Here is a 23,004-nt window from a genome sequence, read left to right on the forward strand (position 1 = left end):
CTCAATCCGACTCTCAATCCTACTCTCCTCACCTATTCCAGAGGCCAGCCACTGTTGACGTCTTCGGTGTAGGCACCCAGATTCCATGTGAAAACTTTCCCTTTGGTTCTTCCCTAACTTAGTCCGGCCTCTGCAGTGACCTGACACTCATATCAGCAAACAGCAACCCCCTCCAATATAAAAGGCAAAGGTTGACTTCCAGGCCTCCTCTTAGGACTTACCCATTCCACATTCCTCCATTAGGAAGTCAGGACCCCGCATTATCTCTTTACTTCCCACAGTCTCCCCCATGAAAACAACTAAGACCCAGGCTTGAATGCTCTTGATTCTACTCTTTTCTTTTTTGGCCAAGCCACAAGGTTTGTGGAGTCTTAGTTCACCAACCAGGGATTGAACCCAGGCCCCCAGCAGTGGAAGCACTGAGTCTTAATCGCTGGACTGCCAGGGAATTCCCTCTACTCGTTTCTTTCTCTTTTCTTGGCCGGTGTTCTGAGAGAAAGCTGGAGCAGCCCCCGTATGCCAGTAGCTGAACATAATGAAATGAACGTGTTGCATGTTGAATAATTCAGACACCTGCCCTCCGGCTGACGATGCAAGGTCTCACGTTTCTTGTCCTGTGTCCCCACCCTTTGCCATCTTCAAAGACATCTCTGTGTAGCTGGCAGTTGGGAACAGAAAACTACCTCTCGGAGGACAGTGGGCTGAGCCTGGGAGTAGCACCTCTGACTTCCCCGCTCCCCATGTACCGCTGGAAAAGGTGTAGCCTCCCTGGGCTGAAGGGAACCCATGGTGTGTAGTTGAGTGGTGTATTCTGTAGACAGGTTTTGGTTAATAATCAGCCAATCTCTGCTGCACGGCCCTCTGTCCCATTCTCTTAGAATCCTGCCAGCTATTACAAGTAGGTTAATGGAGTGAACCCAGTTCTGCTGATGTATAAACTAGCAAGAGTATTTCCTCTTCCATCCAGGTAAGATAATGCCTTAAGTCCATTAAAACATACTACCAGAGCTGACTGTACTACTTATTCCATATTTCCAGCGAATATGGCTATCTAATATAGATTTTATATTACTGTAACCACTGTTACATTTTGAGACTTCTGATTATAAAGCTTACTAACTCTCAGCCACAAAATTAAAAGATGCTTCTCCTTGGAAGAAAAGCTGTGACAAACCTAAACAGCATCTTAAAAAGCAGAGACATCACTTTGCTGACAAAGGTCCATATGGTCAAAGTTATGGTTTTTCCAGTACGTGTACGGATGTGAGAGCTGGACAATAAACAAGGCTGAGCACTGAATTGATGCCTTCAAACTGTGGTGTTGGAGAAGACTCTTAGAGTCCCTTGGACTGCAAGGAGATCCAACCAGTCCATTCTAAAGGAGATCAGTCCTGGGTGTTCATTGGAAGGACTGATGCTAAAGCTGAAGCTCCAATACATTGGCCACCTGTTTCAAAGAGATGACCTATTGAAAGAGACCCTGATTCTGGGAAGGATTGAGGGCAGGAGGAGAAGGGGGCAACAGAGGATGAGATGGTTGAATGGCATCACCGACTCAATGGACATGAGTTTGAGCAAACTCTGGGAGATTGCACAGGACAGGGAAGCCTGGCTTGACGCAGTCCATGGGGTTGCAAAGAGTCAGATACAACTTCGAAACTGAACAGCAATCATAAAGCTTAATAGCGCTCAAATCATTATAGGATACAGGTAACATCTTTGTCCAGATACGTTATCAGTCATGTTAACATGAGATTTTCAGGAAGAGGCGTAGCAGAAGAGACAGGCTTAGGTCAGGCAAACCTTATGTTGTTTCACAAGGTTGCTGCTTCCTTTAAATCTGCTCCCCAGACGTTCCGGGAATGTTGATAAACATGAGAAGAACTAAAAGAAACATGGTAAAAAGGTCATGGTGTACCAAACAGGCTAAACAAAGGCAGTAATAATGAGCTGATGCATTAGTCCACAGGCTCACGTAACGAAGGCAGGGTTATTTTAGGTCCACCCTGAATAGAGGCCAGAAAGATAATAACTACGTTTCAAGATGAATCCTGTAGAAACCTTGGATGACTCAGTAGAGTAATAATGGCCTAAGAGCCTTGTGATTTTACCCTGTCTACTTTATCACCAGCCCAAACGGTGGTGACTTGTATACGGGTCAAGGACACACGGTGGACTGACAAATACACATATACCACGAGGCATGTATCCTTTTTCCCAGAACAATGAGGCCTCTGTGGAAAGCTCAGAAGGAAAGTCTAAGAAAACTTAGCCTTTACAAAGGCCTTTGAGAGCAAGCAGAACAATCGAAAAGAAATTGGTGTAGTGAGACAGTCAAGGTCTTTATAACAGAACTAGTTCTTTTCTAGTCCTCACATAAGACGCCAAGGTCAAGTGAGCCATGTGGTTGAAGGGGATGTCCAAGTTCTGCCTTGGATCTTCCGTTCACTTTTATACAAGAAGAGACAAACTCAAGGAAAAGAGGAAACTATATACCCCCAACATTTGGATCATACTACTCACAGTTAAAGGCCATGAAGCTTGTGTTGTTGATGCCATGTTTCCAGCTGGAATCATACAGCATGTGATGTTTGATGGCTGGCTTCTTTCACTTAGCATCATATCTTCAGGGCTCATCCATAGTGTAGCATCTATCAGTTCTGTATCATTTTTACACCTGAGTTATATTCCATTGTGTGGATATACCACATGTGTTTATGCCTTTGTTCAGTGATGGCCATGAGAATTGCTTCCACCATTGGGCAACTATAAATAATGCTATTTATGATGATAATGATATAAACACTCATGTACAAATTTGCATGTGGATATATGTTTCATTTCTCTTGGGTAGATATCTAGGAGAAGAATTTCTGGTTCCTACGGTAGCTCTTGGTTTAATCATTTAAGGACCTGCCACACTGTTTTCCAAAGTGGCTGCACCAGTCCCCATCCCCACCAGCAGCGTTTGAGAATTCTAGTATAAGGATTAGGATTTCTGCACGTCCTCACCAAAGCTTGTCCTTGTTTGATTTCCTGATTACAGCCTTCTTTGTGAGTGGGAAATGGTTTTCCATTGTGGTCTTGATTTGTGTTTCCCTCATGACTAATGGGGGCTTTCCTTATAGCTCAGATGGTAAAGAATCCACCTGCAATGCAGGAGACCCTGGTTCAATCCCTGGGTTGGGAAGATCCCCTAGAGAAGGGAAAGGCTACCCACTCCAGTATTCTGGCCTGGAGAATTCCAAGGATTGTATAGTCCGTGGGATTGCAGAGTTGGACACAACTGAGCGACTCTCACTTTGCTGACTAATGCTGCAGAGCATCTTTTCATGTGCTCATTGGCTATTTGTGTCTCTCCTTGGAAGAATGTCAGTTCACTTATCAATACTGGCCACTTACGAAACAGTCTCAACATCGACTTTCACCTGCTTATCTCTGAAGTCTTTATCACTACGAGCTGAGTCGCTGCACACATCTGTGTTGTTAGATAAAAGACCTCTGTTGTTCTGTATAAAAAGTGTTGCTGATCTTTTATCTTTTCTGAGTTCATTTTCTGACCAGATTCCTCTCTTCATCCTTTTATTTTTTTTCCCCTCTTTTAGGAAGATTGTAATGGAATATTCAGAATTAATGTGAGTGTGTCCAAGAACTTAAATTTAAAATTAAGACCTGGAGAGAAAAAACCTGGATTTTGGGTGCCCCGTGTTTGGTAAGCATATCAGAAAAATATCCTGAAAAATGCTATATTTGTCAGCATCAGGGTTTCCAGCCCCCCTCCCCGAGTTTTATTGAGAAATAATTGCCACATGTCACCATATAAGCTTGAGGCATACAGTATGATGGTTTGATTTACATGTATTGTAAAATTATTACCATAATAGGTTTAATTAACATCCATCATCTCATATGGGCTTCCCTTGTGGCTCAACTGGTAAAGAATTCACCTGCAATGTGGGAGACCTGGGTTCAATCCCTGGGTTGGGAAGAACCCCTGGAGAAGGGAAGGGCTACCCACTCCAGTATTCTGGCCTGGAGAATTCCATGGACTGTGTAGTTCATGGGGTGGCAACGAGTTGGACACGACTGAGCAACTTTCACTTTCACTTTACTTTTCATCTCATACAGACCCAGTAGAAAGAAAAAACAAAATTCTCTCTGTGATGAGAACTCAGGATCTAGTCTCTGAACAGCTTCCCTGCACATCAGACAGCAGGCCCCATGTTGTACACTACACCCCTAGTATTTATTTGCCTTAAAACTGGAGTTTGTACCGCTGCCCACCTTCCTCCACCCTCTGCCCCACCCAGCCACCCCTGCCTCTGGTAGTCAGGAGTCTGATCTCTTTTTCTATGACTTTCATCGGAGGTTAGTGGTTTTGTTTTGCTTTTTTGGAGTCCACATATAAGTGATAGTATGCCGTATTTGTCTTTCTGTGTCTGATACATTCACTTAGCATAATGCCTTGTTGGTCCATCCATATTATATGTAGGTATCTGTAGTATAAGGTTTTAAAACAGCATAATATGGCATGAAACTAAAAGTAAAGAGTTACTTAATAATGCAAAGCAAAGCACTGGATTACAGTAGGATGCAAAACTAAACTAAATAAGAGAGCAAGTAATACACTTAAGTCCCAGATTGCTCCGTGAAACTAATGAAATCACTGCAAAACCTTCCCAGTACCTTCAAGTATGTAGGAAAAAAGGAAATAATGCCATCTGCAGCAACGTGGATGAACCTGGAGATTATTGTACTAAGTGAAATAAGTCAGACAAAGACAAGTAACATGTAATATCACTTAACTGTAGAATCTAAATGAATAATACACATGAACCTATTTACAAACTAGGAATAAACTCACAGGCATAGAAAACCAGCTTATCGTTCCAAAGGCAAAAAGGGAGGAAGGGGTAACTTAGAAGTTTGGAATTAACAGATACACACTGCTATATATAAAACAGATAAATAACAAGGACCTGCCATAGAGCACCGGGAACTGTATTCAATATCTTGTAATGGCTATAATAGAAAAAAATCTGAAAAAGAATATGTATATTCTATATAGAGAGAATTACATATAGAATATATTATAGAGAGATTATATAAAGAATATATATGAAATATTTTATATATAATTATATGTAAAATATAGAGGATATATATGCTATTTATATAAATCACTTTGCTGTATACCTGAAACTAACACAACATTGTAAATCAACTTTACTTCAATAAAAATGAATAAATAAAAATTCTAAAAATTAATGAGGCTTCAAAGAAAAAAGATTTTCTATCAAACTTGTTCAGATATTAATTTTTAATTAAACCGATTTTTTATATTTTAGTAATGTTAATCAAATCAAAACTAAGCTCATCCTGACTTCATATCTTTAAGGAAGATGTGATGTTCTCATAACAGTGGTAGAGAAGCCTGAACCATAAAGCTAGTTCAATTTTAAAACCTATTTACTTTGAAGGGTTTTGTTATTGAAACCCTGGAAGGGAATAATCAGTAACACGATTGTATCTCTCTCTCAAAAAAAAATTTTTTTTTAAATAAGTTTTCAAAGCATTTACATCAAAGCTGGAAGTGCCTGGTACCTTCGTTCTCATCCATTTTCCTAACAGCTATGAGTGGAATCTCTCAGTCTGCTTCACTGATACACTGAGGGCTCTGTCAACTTCATTCGTCCTTTTAAATCCTTATCTGTATTTTTACCTCTTAGAATAATGAGTGAACCACAGCAACTGCTCTGCTTTTGTCCAATTGATGTTCTCTACTAAATGTCAAAACCCTTTAAAAGGAATAGCATTTCACCCAGTTGCACCCTTAGGACTTACCATTACCTGCTTTGATATTCCTATAATATGAAATTCACCTTCATAAACAATTCAGTACAATTTATATTGGTTTTTTCTAATACCAAAGAACTATGAGAAAAGGAATTAGTTTTGGATATAAGGCTTGAGCATGGGTAGAGAAGTATATAGCACATGGGAATATCTCTATCCCAGTGTTAACTAGAAAAGCCGTCTAATTTACATTACCATAAAAAATTAAAGAAGCACAAAACGTTTATTTTGTTGTGAGATTAAAACTCATTATTATACCTTAAATAATTTATTTATATCAGGACATTGGTTTTTTGGGATTTTTTTTCCCCTGCTGTTTTGGAATTTTGGCTAAAGTCTCAAGGCTGAGGTCACTAGAGGATAAAGTATTCTGATGTTTTGAAAAAGACCAACTGACTCAATCCCAGGAGAATTTACTGAAACATTATCCACCTCCATCACCCAGCTTCTGTAAAGGAAACCACTGCACTCAAAGATGACGTCATGGTCATAAATGAAGTCAAGAGCAGAGAGTGCTGTGGCGTCAGCTCCCATCACCGTGGGGAAAGGTGGCAGGTGCTCCCCACCCAGGTCAAGTGAGCACCCCTGGGAGGACCAGGAGCTGTCAGAGATTGGCATGGCAAGAAGAGAGGCTCTTGTGGGCAAGCTGCTTCTCGCCAGCTGGCAGGCAGGGTAGTCTGGTGTTTCTGGAGGTCCATGTCATCCCTGCAGGAGGGCCACCAGACCTGAGCATTCTTGGTGGCAGCCTGCTGCACAGGGCTGTGTGCCCACATGCTGCAACCAGGGAAGCCCGTGTATCCTAGCGCCCCTGCACCACTGCAGTGAGGAGCCTGTGCACTGCAGCTCGAGAGTAACCCTGCTTGCGACAGCTGGAGAAAAGCCTGCACAGCAAAGACGACCTAGCAAAGCCAAGATAAAATCATAATAGTAAAGTCACTAGTTTAAAAAAACGAATATATGAGATATTAGTAAAGCCAACAGATCAAGAGAGAACTACCCCTGAAAAGACATTCTGAGGACTTCCCTGGTGGTCCAGGGGTTGGCTGTCCGCCTGCCAGTGCAGGGGGTGCAGACTCGATCCCTAATTGGGGAGCTAAAATCCCACCTGCCTCGGGGCCAAAAAAAAAACTAAAACATAAAGCAGAAACAATATGGTAACAAATTCAATAACGACTTTGAAAATGATGCACATCAAAAAGAAAATGAAAAGATGGCTTGCTACTCGTAGTTCCTGGGCGGGGGGCATGTGACATCACAGGGGACCACGTGGGGAAGCACCAGGTGAATCGGCAGGCAGAGAGGTGGGAGAACTGGGGCAGGGAGCCTTTATTGTGGCTTCCCTGGGAGGGGACATGTGAGGCGGGGCGAGCAGGCTGAGGGGTGGCCGGTTTGAATAGTCTCAGGGGCTCTGGGGCATGCATGCTTGCACGCTAAGTTGCTTCAGTCGTCTCTGACTCTTTGCCTCTCCGTGGATTGTAGGCTCCTCTGTCCATGAGATTCTCCAGGCAAGAATACTGGAGTTGTTTGCCATTTCCTCCTCCCAACCCAGAGATCGAACCCCTGTCTCTTGAGTCTCCCGCATTGGCAGGCGGGTTCTTTATCACTAGTGCCACCTGGGTCTGGAGCATAGGTGGGTCCAGAGTGGTCTGGTCCCTGGCAGTGGGATGATGAGGGCAGGAGGATGGTGGCCCCAAGTACAAAAGCTGGATACAGGAGGTGGTTGGGGTGTGGACTCTGGAGTGGTTGATTTGTATTTGGGAAAAAAAAGGAAAAGCCTTGAAAAGGAACCTTCCTGAGTTGGGGGATGGTGATGAGGGAGACAGGAGGCCAGGAAGCGTGACTCAGACGTTTTATCTGGTCGTCCAGAACAAAATGCGTCCAGCATCTGTACATAGGACAGGTGTTAAAGGACCAGGTTTATGATTAAAACGTGGACTATTTCTTGGGAACACAAAAATGAACTCCATGAAAGAACAGTGACTGTTGAGAAGAAAGGGGCTAGGGACAGAGGCCAGCAGAGTCAGATATACAATATGGGAACCCATGTCTCTAAGTCCAGCTAATCCCACCCCGTCTTGTAAGGACCAGGTGGTCACCATATGGGAGGAGTGGACCAGAGTGTCCGACCTTCTTTTTCTTTCCTCAGACCACGTCAGGCTTGAGCTGCTGAGAGTAGGATCCTGGTACAGGTTTGAACCGAGTAGGAATTTTAGACTGAGGCTCATCATATAGTGAAAAGTGGCCAAAAATTTTTAGAATCTCCCCAAGTGGTAAAGAACCTGCCTGCCAATGCAGGAGTCGTGGATTTGATTCCTGGGTCAGGAAGACCTCCTGGAGTAGGCATTGGCAACCCATTCCAGTATTCTTCCCTGGAAAGTCAGGAGGAGGAGCGTGATGGGCTACAGTCCATGGGGTCACATGACTGAAGTGACTTAACAAGCATGCATGTAAGATGTCAGGAAGGGGATAGAATACACTGGAAGGTAGTGTTGGGAGGAGAGTAAGCCATTTCTGGTCGTGCCCTATGGTGTTCACCCTGTTCCATAAAACTAGCTCTCTATGGTTTTAAAATCAGCTAATTGAAATGTGATGTTTTGTGCAAGTTACTATTAAGGACTTCAAGTTCAATGGCATTTTAAAAGCATAAACAGAGAGACATCTCTTGAACATTATCACAATAGTTATTTCCCATTTGTTCAGAATATAATAACTTGGTTGAGTTTTAGCGAAATATAAATCTTTCATCAAATAAATGTCAACTTGTAACCATTAAAGTTTTCACATATTTTCTTTCTCTAATAATCTCATCAAGAGTTTACAGCTGAAATTTTTGTAATTTTATATTGGTTAATTTTTGATTAAGAAAATAACTTATATCTCAAAATTGGCCTAGAGGATTGTTTTGATAATTATAATTAGGATATAAATATGCAGTAGCTAATTCAGGAGGCAGTCTGGTTTCTGCATTCTCTCTTCAGATGAATACATTCATCTTCTTCTGAATCACTTAGACTTGATGAGATAAAAATTACCTTGGTAAAAAGGATTAAACATATATATTATAAATATTGTATATTTTGTTTTAAGCAGAGATCTGGGATTTAGGAAAATGAAATGCATGAAAGAGAAGTCAACAAAGTGCTCAGTTTTGCAATAAATGCATTTACTGTTTGCTCTTCTCCAGGTATTATGCTGTCACTGGGGACAAGCTATGATCTCCGACCCATAAAACCTTGAAGTCTAGTGGAGAACAGGAAATATTAAAATAGTTTAATACAATATGCTGAGGTTTTAATGCTGCATAAATAAGCCCCTAAATTCACCTGAAGTTCACCAGAAGTTTACCTTTAGGCAATTTCAGATCACGTGGCAATATATTCTAAAAAAAAGAAATCAGATGTCTATGGAGTCTAAGCCTCCAACAATTTGGGTATCCTCTCTAAGAAAGAGTGTAAAACGGCTTTGCTTTGTTAAATTTAACAGAAACGTTCGAGTATGCAAACTCACTTCCCTGGCGCTTCCTGAATCTTAGAAAGGGCCTGGGCCAAGGCGGGGCCTTGAGGCTTAAGTTTTTTGTTTGTTTTTTGCATTGTTTATTTAGTTCTTTTTGGCTGTGCTGCGTCTTCCTGGCCACACGGGCGCTTTCTCGAGTTGCGCTGCGTGGACTTCGCTTGTTGCAGAGCACGGGCTCTAGGCACGTGGGTTCCGTCGTTGTGGGGTAGGGTCTCAGGTACACCGCGGCCTGTGGGATCTTCCCGGATCAGAGATCGAACCGTGCCCCCGCACTGGCAGGCGGATTCTTAACCACGGGACCACCAGGGAGGTCCCGAGGCTTAAGTTTTCAGTTCCTTTAGCTGATCATCAGGCTAAAGATAATAAAAGGGTGGTGTATCAGTCTTCGATTCTAGGGTAAGGAGAGGCGAAGGACGCAGTGGCAGTGGCAGGAGAAGCACCTAACTCAGACTCTGACGGGACCAAGGAGAAGGACCGAGCAGAGCAGACCCTCAGTTCACTCCTGAAGGGTGGATAGGAATTCGGCAGGTGGAAGGGGGAGGAGCCACGGGCCGGCGGGAGGGAGGGGCGAGGCAGAGGTTAGATGGTTGCAGCCTGAGCGAATTCAAAGGGCTATTACCAAAGAGCATGGCAAAAATACAAGCCTGCATTCCAAGAAGTGCAAGTCTCGGATGTCTTCAGAGTAAAAGGCAGAGATGTGTCAGATACCAGGTACCATTCTGGACAGTACCATTCGCTGCATCTTCACATCCCAGGGCAGAGGCTAAATTCCTCTCTTCCAAGGCGTCTCCATCTTCCCAGTGGAGAACAGCTCTCCTTATCATGACCTGGGATCCTTGGAGCATTTGTCACCAGCGGGTACAAAACTGACCAGATCGTGAGTCAGAACTGATTCTTCATTTCCTGAATTGGATGGGCAAGATTTGCTGTTGTTCAATCGCTAAGTCATGTCCGATTCCTTGTAACCCCGGGGACTGCAGCACGCCAGGCTTCCCTGTCCTTCCCTATCTCCTGGAGTTTGCTCAAACTCATGTCTGTTAAGTCCATGATGCCATCCAACCATCTCATCCTCTGTTGACTTCTTCTTCTCTTGCCCTCAATCTTTCCCAGCATCAGGGGATTATAAGCTTTTAGAAATTAACCAGAAAAGAAAACAAAGGGCCACAGGAAAACTGACAATAATGGATTGTGCTTGGGATTTGTTGAAGTCCTCTGTTGATGAGGTCTCAAACTTTCCAATTTTAGTATCAGGAACACAGCATAAACAGATAGCTTATATGATTGAAACTGAGACATTTTTACTGTTATTTAGTCTTCCAGTGATTTAAATCTATGATCTTCCATTTTATTTTTTGTTGTTTTAGCCTAAAAGTGTATTTTAACATACTCTAATTTCTAAAAGGTTTAAAATATAAAAGTAGCTTGGGTTGCTGCAAATTCAGCTTAGAAAGCACTTCTTACATAAAGAAAATTGGTGGGTAAGAAAGTTTGACTTCAGATCCGAGAGCTGACTCCCTTCGTTGTGTTTCTTTTTTTTTCAAATCCTTATTCAAGAAAATTCTGGCATCTGTAGAATCCTTACAGCTCCTGTCTGCTATAAAATATATTAAATTTAATTGAAACCCCCAAAAGAAAAGAGTATTGGAAAACTCCAAGAGAATATGCCTGTACTTTCATACTTAAAAAGTACAAATCAGAATCCCAAAATGTGTATTTCTGAGTGGGGCTTTTTTTTTTTTTTACTACATAGAAAAAAAGCTGATATACCAATCAGCTCTAAACCTTTAAAAACAAGTCAGTCTCAGTTTTATGTTTTCTTTTTAGATTCCCACATATTTAGCATTAAAAAAATAAGCTTATAAAAGTATATCTCATGATTGTCTCTGGTAGAAAAATACTAAACCAGATTCCCCCAAGAGTGTTGGCCTCCTCTGAAGGTTAACTTTTGATAAATGTGCTAGCAAAAAAGAAAAATTATCAAAATATAGTCTAGCTAGGCTTCAGCAGGTCTACTCAGGTCAGTCATCCTGAGCTCAATTCATCAAATCCAGGAAATGTGATGGTAGTCAGGATTTTCCAGCGTGTAGTTGTCTAAATATTTTAATTATTTAAAATAACCTCAGAAAAGGGAAAAAAACCACTAAAATTTTCTTCTGTTAATAAAACTGTTGGCTAAGACCTGTAATGAATAGGAGGAGGGAGATGCAGGGTAGTAGAGATGTTAGTGAGAAACGTATAAATGTGTCAGAAAAACAGGAAATAAGACATTGCCCAGAACCACCACCCCCAACACACACACCCAGAATAGAGGGGCCAAATGGTTTTAGAAATCAGACGTTAACTGCAGGTGTAAACAACGCTGGGATCTATAAGTAGTGTCCGTTGAGTCCCTCGGAGATAATGAGAGATAAAGTCCACAGGCTCCATACCACCCCCAGGACCTCCAAAGCACCACTAGGTCACAGCTTGCTACTCCCATGATGACACAGAATAGAATCAAGTGACCAAATTCAACTCATTTTACACTTTCTGTATTAACAGCAGAATTTGTAATCTGTGCCTTTAGAAAGATTTTCTAATGTAAAACTATTCCAGAATTCACATCCAGACTCCAGCGCCCCTTTGCAAGGCTTTCCTGCACAAGTTATAACCGGGAAGTCCCTGGTATAATCAGGACCAGCCCCAAACATTGCAGACCCTCTGGAGCTAGTAGTCATATAGTGTTTTGTCCTTTTGGGTTGAGAACACCTCCCCATTACCTAATAATTAAGTACATAATACATTCTAACATGCTGATGCTTTGTTATGAGTTAGTAATCGAACATCACCTAGCCTCCCTTCCAAGTACCAGGTACACTTTGCACCCAAGAGTGGAGAGAGTTATAGATACTGCCTCAGGGTACTTCTCAGCAGAATATCACAGGAACATTCCTCTTTCTGACCCACAGGGCAAATCCTCGGAACTTTAACTTTGACAACGTGGGCAATGCAATGCTGGCATTGTTTGAAGTTCTGTCCTTGAAAGGCTGGGTGGAAGTGAGGGATGTTATTATTCATCGTGTGGGGCCGGTAAGCACAAGCACGCACTGGAATCCTTTGAACACGACCACAGCTGCTTTCACTGGCTTTGATGGATAACTGTATTTTTTTTTCATTTATACAGATGCATGGAATCTATATTCATGTTTTTGTATTCCTGGGTTGCATGATTGGACTGACCCTTTTTGTTGGAGTGGTTATTGCTAATTTCAATGAAAACAAGGTAAGAATTCTTGGTTTGAATTCCGCAGGGTTTATTCTTTCCTAGCAGCTCACTTTGAGTCCTGTTTTTCACACCCGGCATGAAGTCACCTTAAACTGTGATGTGACCGGTATAAATAATCTCCATAACTATTTTACAAGCTACCTCATTGCTGCCTTTCAGACACATTATTTAAGAGCAGGATTCTCTTGCTCAATCTTCTCTTTTGGTAAGGGTGTCATTAATTTGCCTAGGACTGAGAAAGCTCATCTCCTATTATCCAAATTGAAAGGCTGAGAGGCAAGTTATTAAAACACAATAGCTGAAACCGATGCACTGATTGCAGGTAATATTACTTTCACAAAATGTAAATTGGATGCTTCTTGGTGAGTCAGTAGGTGAACTCAGAATTTTGATGGGTGTGGGTGGGGACTTGCAGTAAAAGTTTTGAAATCCTAACTCCTGGGATAAAAGGAAGATTTGTCTGATTTCACAGAAAACTTTGCATCCTTTGTGAGTTCGGGATGCATGCTGAGTTCCTAGCAGCTCTAATGAGCAGTACAGGAGCTCACAAAGGGAAAACAGCAGGTGTAGTTTCCTGGCAAAAAGAGTTTGGGAGAAACGTTGCCTGTCGTTCCTCTGGACGTGGCTGCGGTGCCCTCTGTTCGATTAGGGTGGATCTTCCTCCGGAATCACGCACTAAGGGTTTCCATGGGCATGTCTCGAGTCTCACAACTCTAAAATGCAGACTACAGGGGTGAAATAATTTTGTAGGGGTTTGGAAGGAGCAGACGATAGAGCCAGGATTCAGCAGTGGGGCCCATTACATGTCAGCCCATTACCTGTCGTTCAAGGGCGTGAAAATATCGCCTGTTGCTCTGCATTGAATTAAAGCTAGACTTACCTGCCTCACACCAGGCCGTTCCTCATCACTCATAGCCGGGACCGGTTTGCATGTCTTCACATCAGGGCCCTTTGGTTTGCATCACTGCACGTAGGACTCTCTCATTCACGTCCCCCCAGGCTTTCCACGTGTGTGGTACCAGCGACTCAGCCAATTGCCACCTTTGATGTGTGCCTAATGAGGATGTCATTTCTTTCCGCCTTTCAAAGGGTACCACTTGAAAATCTCTTCTCTGGCCTCCAATGATACTCCAACTCATGGAAACATGGAATTTAGAGAGAGAAAAAATTAGAGATCATTTGGCCCAGCCCCCTGTTTTACGTTCCCACATTCATAAATGAGTTTATTTAAGCCCTACCGTGTGTTACATTTAATATCACATGGAAAGAGGACAATGGATCTTTTTAGATGCCATTGAGCCATGGCAGGGAGCAGACACTGAGAATTCCAAAACCCAGACTGAAGTTAATGAGTCAGTTGACAGAGATTAGGGACTGCTTGCCCAGAACACCTTCCCAGGCCCTCTGGGCAGATCTGATTGCAGACAAATTTGGTTCAATTCAGTGGCATAAATGAAACAACATAAAATATCCAGTAAGTGAAAGCAGGTTCATAATTAATTGCAGTCCTTGAACTTAGAGGAATGGCTGACGTAAGCAGAATAACCAGAGGTCTTGGCTATATTGATGTTCGGAAGGAAGAAAGAAAGAAACCTCTTGGCCTGAGAGAACAGAGAGTGGATGTCAGCTCAAATGGGCTCTTAGGAAAAGGGGAAAATGGAAGAAACTGTATAACAGACATTAAAAACATGATCAGTTCATTAGAGATGTAAATTTCTCAATTATGTGAACCTTTTTGGAAAGATTGTTTTTTGTGATAGAAAATCTCAAAGCATTTAGATAAATTGTTTATAAAAATAACATAAAAACTCACAAGGTATACATCAATCAGTAATTAGATGGAAATGTACTTACATGTACATGTTAGAGGAATATCAAATATTAATGTGCCAAATATACAAATCAATAAATTATAACCAGAGTGACAAAGTGAGATAGAAGAAAATGAGGGGAAGAAAATAACAAAAATAAGAACAGGAATTAACGGTATTGAACCCAAAGTAGCTTATAGAAAAGCCCAAGAATGGTAAAAGCTGGTTTGTTACAATGAATTAGATTGATAAGCCTCGTGCAGAGGTAAGCATGGACAAAAATGTGGAAAAACAAGCTATGGCAAGTGAAATAGTGTTGTCAGTGTTACAGGGATAGAAAGTTAGGCTGACAGAACAGAACGCAGAGCCCTAGGAGAGACCCACGAGTATATGAAACAGAAGTAGCTCAAGTCAGTGGTGAAGAGATGACTGCCCATAGTGATGCTGTGGTAATTGACTGACTGTCTAGATCTCAGAAACTGAGATTCCTACCTTACAGCATCCTCAAAAATGAATTCCAGATCAGTGAAAGACCCAACTATGCCTAGCAACATTTAAACCATTTTTAAACCATGGAGAATCTGCTTTTGACCCTGGAATAGTTGTAGAGTTCTTGACATTAACCACAAAGTGATTAATGTCATATACAGAAAAAATTTACAAGTCAGATTATATTAAAAGGAAAAGTTTTTGAATGATAAAGGACATATTAAGCAAAATTTTAAAAAATAAAGCTGAGAAAATATTTATAGTTCACATACCTGACAAAAGATTAGTATCCAGAATATATTAAGAATTTCTACAAACATCAAAAGTAATATCCAAATACAAAAATGAGCAAAGAATATGAATAGGCAATTCTCAAAGGAACACATGGGAATCACCATTTATACATATTAAAATGTTTCATCTCATTCATATTAAAGCTATATCAGATACATTTCACATTCATCAAATTTCCAGATTAAAATATCTGATAAAGTCAAGTATGGACCAGAATATAAGGAAATGGGAACACTTGTAGATTGAAATCAATGTTGTTGATTATTGCTCTTTTGGAAATCTCTGGTGAATTTGGAAATACATAAACTTCTAGACCCCAGCAGTTCCTCTCTTAGAGATTTAGCACAGAACAAGACGTTTACCATGAGACAGTACTCATGTGTTCATGGCAGCATTGTTTATAGTCTGTAAACCTAAAATGATAACTTCTGACAGATTTGTACAGTGGGATACTGTGTGAGCAGTTAACATAATCAGATCTAGTATCTAGTTGTATGGAAAACATACTGTTCAATGAAGATAAAAACAAAACTGCATAAGTTACCACACGTACAATACCATTACATAATTTTTAAAATTCAAAACAAGCACGTTTTTATATATGTATGCGTACATAAGTGTCAAAAGTCTGAAGATGCAGTGAGAAGGGCACCCCTCAGGTACAGTTAGCTTGGTGTCCGGTAAGGCACACTGGGAGTGGGGAGGTGTTTTTCCCAGTTTCTTAAATTATGCATGAGTGCTCGGTCGCTTTAGTCATGTCCAGTTCTTTGCAACCCTATAGACTGCAGCCAGCCAGTCTCCTTTCTCCGTGGGATTCTCTAGGCCCGAATACTGGAGTGGGTTGCCATGCCCTCCTCCAGAGGTTCTTAAATTATACTTCTGTCTTTATAATATAATGTAATGAAATGTGACATAATAAATTCATGTGCTCTGTTACGTAACAATATCCGATCTCCTTAATCGGTTGTCGCAGTGCTAATTTCTTAAAGATCTAAATTCTCTGACTGCAAACCACTTAATAATAAAGTCTCACGATGGCATGTATCAGAATGATTTCTCAAAAGACACAATAGCCTTAACCAGAAGCAGAAGCTTTGACAAGCTTGTCATGTCGCTGCAGCATTTTCTCCGACGAAAGGGAAGGGAAGTAACCACTGTTAGAGTAAGTATCCCTTTTGGGAAATAGAGTCATGTCGCAAACCTTCTTTAGATTTTTCCCAAACCTGAGTCTCACACATGCTCTAAGATGCCAGCTGAAGGCTGCTGAGTGTTCTCTCATCCCATGGCCCTTCCTTTCTGGAATTCCTCTCAAGAACACGTGTGAGAATTCTGACCATGTTTATCCAGCCACCACGGTCCTGGAAGCATGTCTTTGTCTTAAACCCACATCCATCCTGTTAGTAGCAGCAGCCCATTGGCAGTGTCCTTGGCGTGGAGCATGCGACAAAGGGTCTTTCTCTGCTTTGCTTTGTTTATTAAGGGGACGGCTCTGCTGACTGTAGATCAGAGAAGATGGGAAGATTTGAAGAGTCGACTGAAGATAGCACAGCCTCTTCATCTGCCACCTCGCCCGGGTATCAAAGATGCTCTGATTTTATTCATGTTGGGCACTAGTGTTCACGATTCCCCAGGAGTCTAAGATTTCAATTAAAATAATAATCGCGAGGCCACTAGGCGGTTCTGCATAAGTTAACATAGAAACTGGCTCCAAACTACAGATCTCTCCGCAGGCTATTAAAATCAACCACCCAAAGGCCATGCTTCAGTGCTCTCAGGATAAGCCTTAATGAAAAAATGAATTTTTAAATAAAATATATTTGTGCTTGCCTTTTAAACACGTGAGTGAAATGTATTAAACTGACAGAAATTGAATGATGCGCTTCTCCTTCCAATACAGATGGCTTCATGCACCGTCATTTTAAATATTCAGACCCAGCCATTCCTGAAAAACACTTCACGAGAGATTGAACTGTAGGAGGGGAAAAAAAAATGTAATGGGTTTTAAGATGAGCATTAAAGAAAAATGAAAGGCAAGAATGTAAATGTGACTTGTGTCTAAAAGGCCCTTGCCTAACCCTTTCTGTTTCAGATAATGATGGTTTTAGAGCTAAGATGTACGACATAACCCAGCATCCATTTTTTAAGAGGACAATCGCATTACTGGTCCTGGCTCAATCGGTGCTGCTGTCCGTCAAGGTACTTTATTGCACCCTTACAGACCCTGGGAGTGAAATTGTTTCTTCATCGCTGGGTCCAAGAACATTTCAGGCAGCCATGTCCAGTTACAGTCTGCATTTATAAAAAATTAAAATTCGCAATCGTGTTCGGACGGGAGGAGGAGGGGCACGTGTTCCTGCGTGGGTGGGTGCGGACGCAGACCTGCGCGCTGTTTCTGTTCCAGTGGGACGTCGAGGATCCGGTGACTGTCCCTCTGGCCACCATGTCGGTCGTCTTCACGTTCATCTTTGTTCTGGAGGTACAGTCCTGGGCCAGCTGGAGCCGGGGTCCGCAGCGCACCTTCCCAACAGTCTCTTCCTTCAGGGGCACTTCCTTTCTGCTGTGTGTTCCCTGGCTTTTGAAGTCCGCCTGGGGAGAAGGGAATGGCATGCTCTTAGAATATTTCCTTTTTAGGCTGTTCTAGCTTGAACAAGGAAGAAGGCAATGGCAAGCCACTCCAGTCCTCTTGCCTAGAAAATCCCATGGATGGAGGAGCCTGGTGGGCTGCAGTCCGTGGGGTCGCTAAGGGTCGGACTCGACTGAGCGACCTCATTTTCACTTTTCACTTTCACACATTGGAGAAGGAAATGGCAACCCACTCCAGTGTTCTTGCCTGGAGAATCCCAGGGAGGAGGGAGCCTGGTGGGCTTCCGTCTATGGGGTCACACAGAGTCGGACACGACTGAAGTGACTTAGCAGCAGCAGCAGCTTGAACAAACACTTCACTTTATATTTCCATTTTTTTCTAACTACAAGAATTGCTGACTGCTGTTGATCGTTGTATTTGAACATCAGTCTGTCTGATTAGGTGAGTACCAATACTTACAGTGAACGGCACAAACCACCATCATTCAGGGACTCAAATTGCAATGTGGTGGCAAAGGGAGTTGGCCCAGGCAAGATTATTTGAATATATGGCCCATATCACATCAGTTTCCAGTGCAGTCCTCTTTGAAAAACAAGCAGATTTTTTTTTCACCCTGTACCAATTGATGTTTCCCAAAATCTACGGCCTTTTACTTGAGGAAGAAAAATGTCCTGGTATCAGAACTAGTCATAAAAGAAGGAGAAAAGAGTGTGGAGAATATAGATTTGCATATATATGTGTGTATTTATATGTATATTTATTTGTTGTTGTTATTTAGTCACTAAGTCGTGTCCAACTCTTTGCAACCCCATGCCCTGTAGCCTGTCAGGCTCCTCAGTCCATGGAATTCCCCAGGCAAGAATACAGGAGAGGTTTGCCTCTTCCTTGTCCAGTGGATCTTCCCGACCCAGGGATGAAACCTTGGCAGGCAGATACTTTACCACTGAGCCACCAGGGGAACCTGTTTATATATAAACACACACACACATATATATACACAGACGCATCAGTAATAGAGCCTTCTCTTTGGTTTCTGCATCCTTTAAAATATAATGTGCTTTAAGCTAGTACATTTAAATATGGCCTGCTGAGCACTCAGCCTCAGCTCACCATTTTCATTGCTTTTCCCCAGGTTACGATGAAGATCATAGCAATGTCACCTGCTGGCTTCTGGCAAAGCAGAAGAAATCGGTACGACCTGTTGGTGACATCACTGGGTGTTGTATGGGTGGTCCTTCACTTTGCCCTCCTGGTAAGCACGTCACTGAAGTTCATTTCGGTCAATAATTTCAGTTCAGGCAATCCTGTTTCCAGTCCCATTTCTGTCCAGACTTTGCTTTAGGATGGGATTTCTGTGCTCGGAAAGATACTGAGTGTCCTCAAAACAGTTGTTACCTTCAGCATCAGGGTCTGTGCCAAACCCAGGTGGGCTCTGAGTCACCCAGACTCATTTCCTAACATGACAGGTGGTTCAGAGCGTTAAAGAGCTGCAAGTCACTACGCCAGGAATTGAGAAGAATGCCATGGGCAAGGCAAAGACAGTACCGCTGTCAAGAACCTCACAGCCTGGAACGTCAGACCTGTACTCGTCAAATGCTGCCGGCCAATGAGAATCACAGCTACAGCGGGGGCGATGGGGAGACCTGTGTCCCTGTAATGATACAGGGCGGTGCTGACGGCTTCGTCAGAGAGGTTCTAGAAGGCGTCCCCCCAGGGGGTGATGACTGGGTTCAGTCTGGGTGAGAAGGCGTCAGATTTGTCCTACAGAGTGAAGAAAGAAAGAAAGAGAAAAGCAAACATCGTTTTTTAAAAATATATATGTGTGTATATATATATATGAAAGTTATGACCAACTTGGACAGCATATTAAAAAGCAGAGACATTACTTTGCCAACTAAGGTTTTTCCAGTGGTCATGTATGGATGTGAGAGTTGGACTGTAAAGAAAGCTGAGCGCCGAAGAATTAATGCTTTTGAACTATGGTGATGGAGAAGACTCTTGAGAGTGTCTTGGACTGCAAGGAGATCCAACCTGTCCATCCTAAAGGAAATCCATCCTGAATGTTCATTGGAAGGATTGACGTTGAAGCTGAAGCTCCAGTACTTTGGCCACCTGATGCGAAGAGCTGACTCATTTGAAAAGACCCTGCTGCTGGGAAAGATTGAAGGCGGGAGGAGAAGGGGACGACAGAGGATGAGATGGTTGGATGACATCACCGACTCAATGGGCATGAGTTTGAGTAAACTCCAGGAGTTGGTGATGGACAGGGAGGCCTGTCATGCTGCAGTCCATGGGGTCGCAAACAGTTGGACATGACTGAGCGACTTCACTTTCACTTTTCACTTTCATGCGTTGGAGAAGGAAATGGCAACCCCTGCAGTGTTCTTGCCTGGAGAATCCCAGGGACGGGGGAGCCTGGTGGGCTGCCATCTGTGGGGTCGCACAGAGTCGGACACGACTGACGCGACAGCAGCAGCAGCAGAAACATGGTACTGATGAACCTGCTTGCAGGGCAGGAATAGAGATGCAGAGAACAGACTTATGGACACAAGGTGGGAAAGGGGGAGGGGATGAACTGAGCGAGCGGCGCTGACACACGTCCACTACCGCGTGTGGCACAGCTAGCAAGTAGCTACTGCACAGCACAGGGAGCTCAGCGCGGTGCTCTGTGACGACCTAGAGGCTGGGATGGGGAGAGGGAGGGGTACTCACAGGGGAGGGGACGTACGTGTACATGCAGCTGACTAAGGTTATTGTACATCAGAGACTAAGGCAACATTGGAAAACAATTATACTCCAATACATAAAGTTAATTTAAAAAAATAAATAAAATGAAAACAATGTGTCAGACCTCTCGGACCTTGTAGTTCAGGTAAAGGATTGGGTCCTCATCCTGGGAGCCTGGGGGTGTCATCACTTCCAGAATGCAAAGAAAGAAAGTATCTACACTAGGCTTTGGGCTCACACAGCAAGAAGGAGCAGCAAAGTCCATGCTTGTCTCTTTCTCCAGACAAATTGTAGCCAGAAGCTACTCGGTCCAAGCAGGACGGTGAGTAAGTGTCCTAATTCTGGATGTCCCCAAAGAGAATATCTCATACCTGCAAGACCAGCTCGCTCTTCTGCCTGACTGCTCCTGCCCTTCTCTGAGAAGCTGTGGTCCTGAAAGAACGTTCCTTCTCCGCTCTGTTCTGCAGTGGACTGTTGTGAAGGAAGGTGCAGTCCTGTTCCCATCCCGAGATGCTCCTGCAGACTCATTCATTTCCTTCTTGTTCTTGTTCAGTCGCCAAGTCGTGTCCAACTCTGTGACCCCATGGACTGCAACTCGCCAGGCTTCCCTGTCCCTCACCATCTCTCAGAGTTTCTCGACGTTCATGTCCATTGAATCGGCGATCCATCCAACCGTCTCATCCTCTGTTGCCCCCTTCTCCTTCTGCCTTCAGTGTTTCCCAGCATCAGGGTCTTTTCTAATGAGCTGACTGTTGCATCAAATGGCCAAAGTATTGGAGCTTCAGTTTCATTTCCTTGCCCCTCACCAAGGAGCTTCCCTTGCCGGGGACCCACCTGTGATGGGCGTCATTTGACTAAGCAAAGTTCCCCGGGGAATAATCAAGCTTTGACATCAGCTTAATGCCACCGTTATTGCGATTATAGCCGGTGGGCTCTTTGTTCTCAGATGAAGCTCTCTTCGTCCTGGACCACACAGAGTCATCTCTTGCTGCCAATCACATGCTTGAAGGAAGAGCTGGGTGTGTTTCTGAGAGGGAGGGGACTTCTCTGAAATCAGCTTAGACTAACATGGATGCGGCCGGCCGGTCTCCAGAGGAGACCTTCAGAGAGAAGGTAGCTGGAGCTGACCCCACCGTCTCCTTCTGCACCAGCACCCACTCTGGTTGGAAGAAGAATCCAGGATCCCTTTATCTGCTGTCTCCCTCAGCTTCTTCCTGTTGCATTGTTATCCTCGGGACTTCCTGCCCCTCCAAGGATCTGGTCACTACTTATCAATATGTAAAATAAGTTTTAAAATACAGATTCAGCTGAGCAACACAGAGATGAAAGTTCCATTTAAGGTTTGATTTTATAGCTAATACTTATTCATGAGTTTTGGCGGTGACCTTTTCAGCACCTTTTTAAGATAAATTTCTTAAGAGGAATTTTCACATTTTATTAAGCTCATTATTCAGTAGACTTCACAGAAGGCTTAAAATGAAAAATGGGACTGTAACAAGATCTTTCGTGCAAATTACGAGGGGCTCTCCATTTAAATTGCAGAACGCGTACACCTACATGATGGGAGCGTGTGTGATTGTCTTCCGGTTTTTCTCCATCTGCGGGAAGCATGTGAGTATCTTGTGAAGATGCTGTCAAAGGTCACATGTACACCAAAGGAAGGAGAATGACTAGCTGATTGTGGCTGCCCTTCTGGGTCTCCAGGGCTGCAGCTAACAAATTCCTAGACACCATAAGTCAAAATGAGCAAATAATGAAATGAATCGGTTGCTTAGTTATCTTGTAATATGTTTCCTGACATTTGTGTTGTTTTATTTATTCTTCTGATTTGCTCAGTGAACTCAGTCATCATTTAAAGATAACATATCAAGCATGAAAGCAAAAACTAGTGGTCTTTCTCAATGCTTCTTTATTTTTATCATTTTTATTTTTCATAGACATAAGTCATTTGGGGGGTCTTCCCAGGTGGGGCTGGTGGTAAAGAATACGTCTGCCAGTGCAGGAGACATGAGAGATGCGGGTTCAATCCCTGGGCCGGGAAGATCCCCAGGAGGAGGGTATGTCAACCCATTCCAGTATGCTTGCCTGAAGAATCCCACGGACAGAGGAGTCTAGTGGGCTACAATCCATAGCGTCACAAAGAGTCAGACATGACTGAAGTGACTTAGCACACACACAGTCATTTTCAATTCAAAGAAGGAGACTCTTCAACAAACATTCATGATTCTGTGATTCCAGATTTCTTGATATCTTTGTTAATGCTCAACACATTACACATGTATTTTTCATGTTTAAGACATGGTTTCCTTTTTTGTTACTCACTTTATTTCATGTGTAGTCCGTATTTCCACATAATCAATATATTTTGCATTTGATGGTTATTTGGTATTTTTACCACTGTTCAGGTTTTGTTTTGTGAATGTCTATTTGTGTAAGAATCCTGGGTCTGCTTGCTTTCAGCCAAA

The 23,004-nt window shown here is 42.7% G+C and overlaps 1 protein-coding gene across 2 annotated transcripts in view; it reads left to right on the forward strand.

The window, feature by feature from the left end:
- The window catches only part of NALCN (sodium leak channel, non-selective), a 270,915-nt gene that overhangs the window by 229,406 nt on the left and 18,505 nt on the right, over window positions 1–23,004 (forward strand). For both annotated transcript variants that reach the window (XM_055426858.2, XM_088842841.1), the window contains 8 exons: window positions 3,606–3,712; window positions 12,318–12,438; window positions 12,533–12,631; window positions 16,709–16,802; window positions 17,318–17,424; window positions 17,630–17,704; window positions 18,945–19,064; window positions 22,082–22,150. In XM_055426858.2, coding sequence (XP_055282833.1) covers window positions 3,606–3,712; window positions 12,318–12,438; window positions 12,533–12,631; window positions 16,709–16,802; window positions 17,318–17,424; window positions 17,630–17,704; window positions 18,945–19,064; window positions 22,082–22,150 — 792 coding nt within the window. The remainder of the gene's footprint in view (window positions 1–3,605; window positions 3,713–12,317; window positions 12,439–12,532; window positions 12,632–16,708; window positions 16,803–17,317; window positions 17,425–17,629; window positions 17,705–18,944; window positions 19,065–22,081; window positions 22,151–23,004) is intronic.

This window comes from Moschus berezovskii, chromosome 13 (assembly GCF_049115385.1).
Source record: "Moschus berezovskii isolate FMDL1 chromosome 13, NW_MosBer_1.0, whole genome shotgun sequence".
Taxonomy (NCBI): Eukaryota; Metazoa; Chordata; class Mammalia; order Artiodactyla; family Moschidae; genus Moschus; species Moschus berezovskii.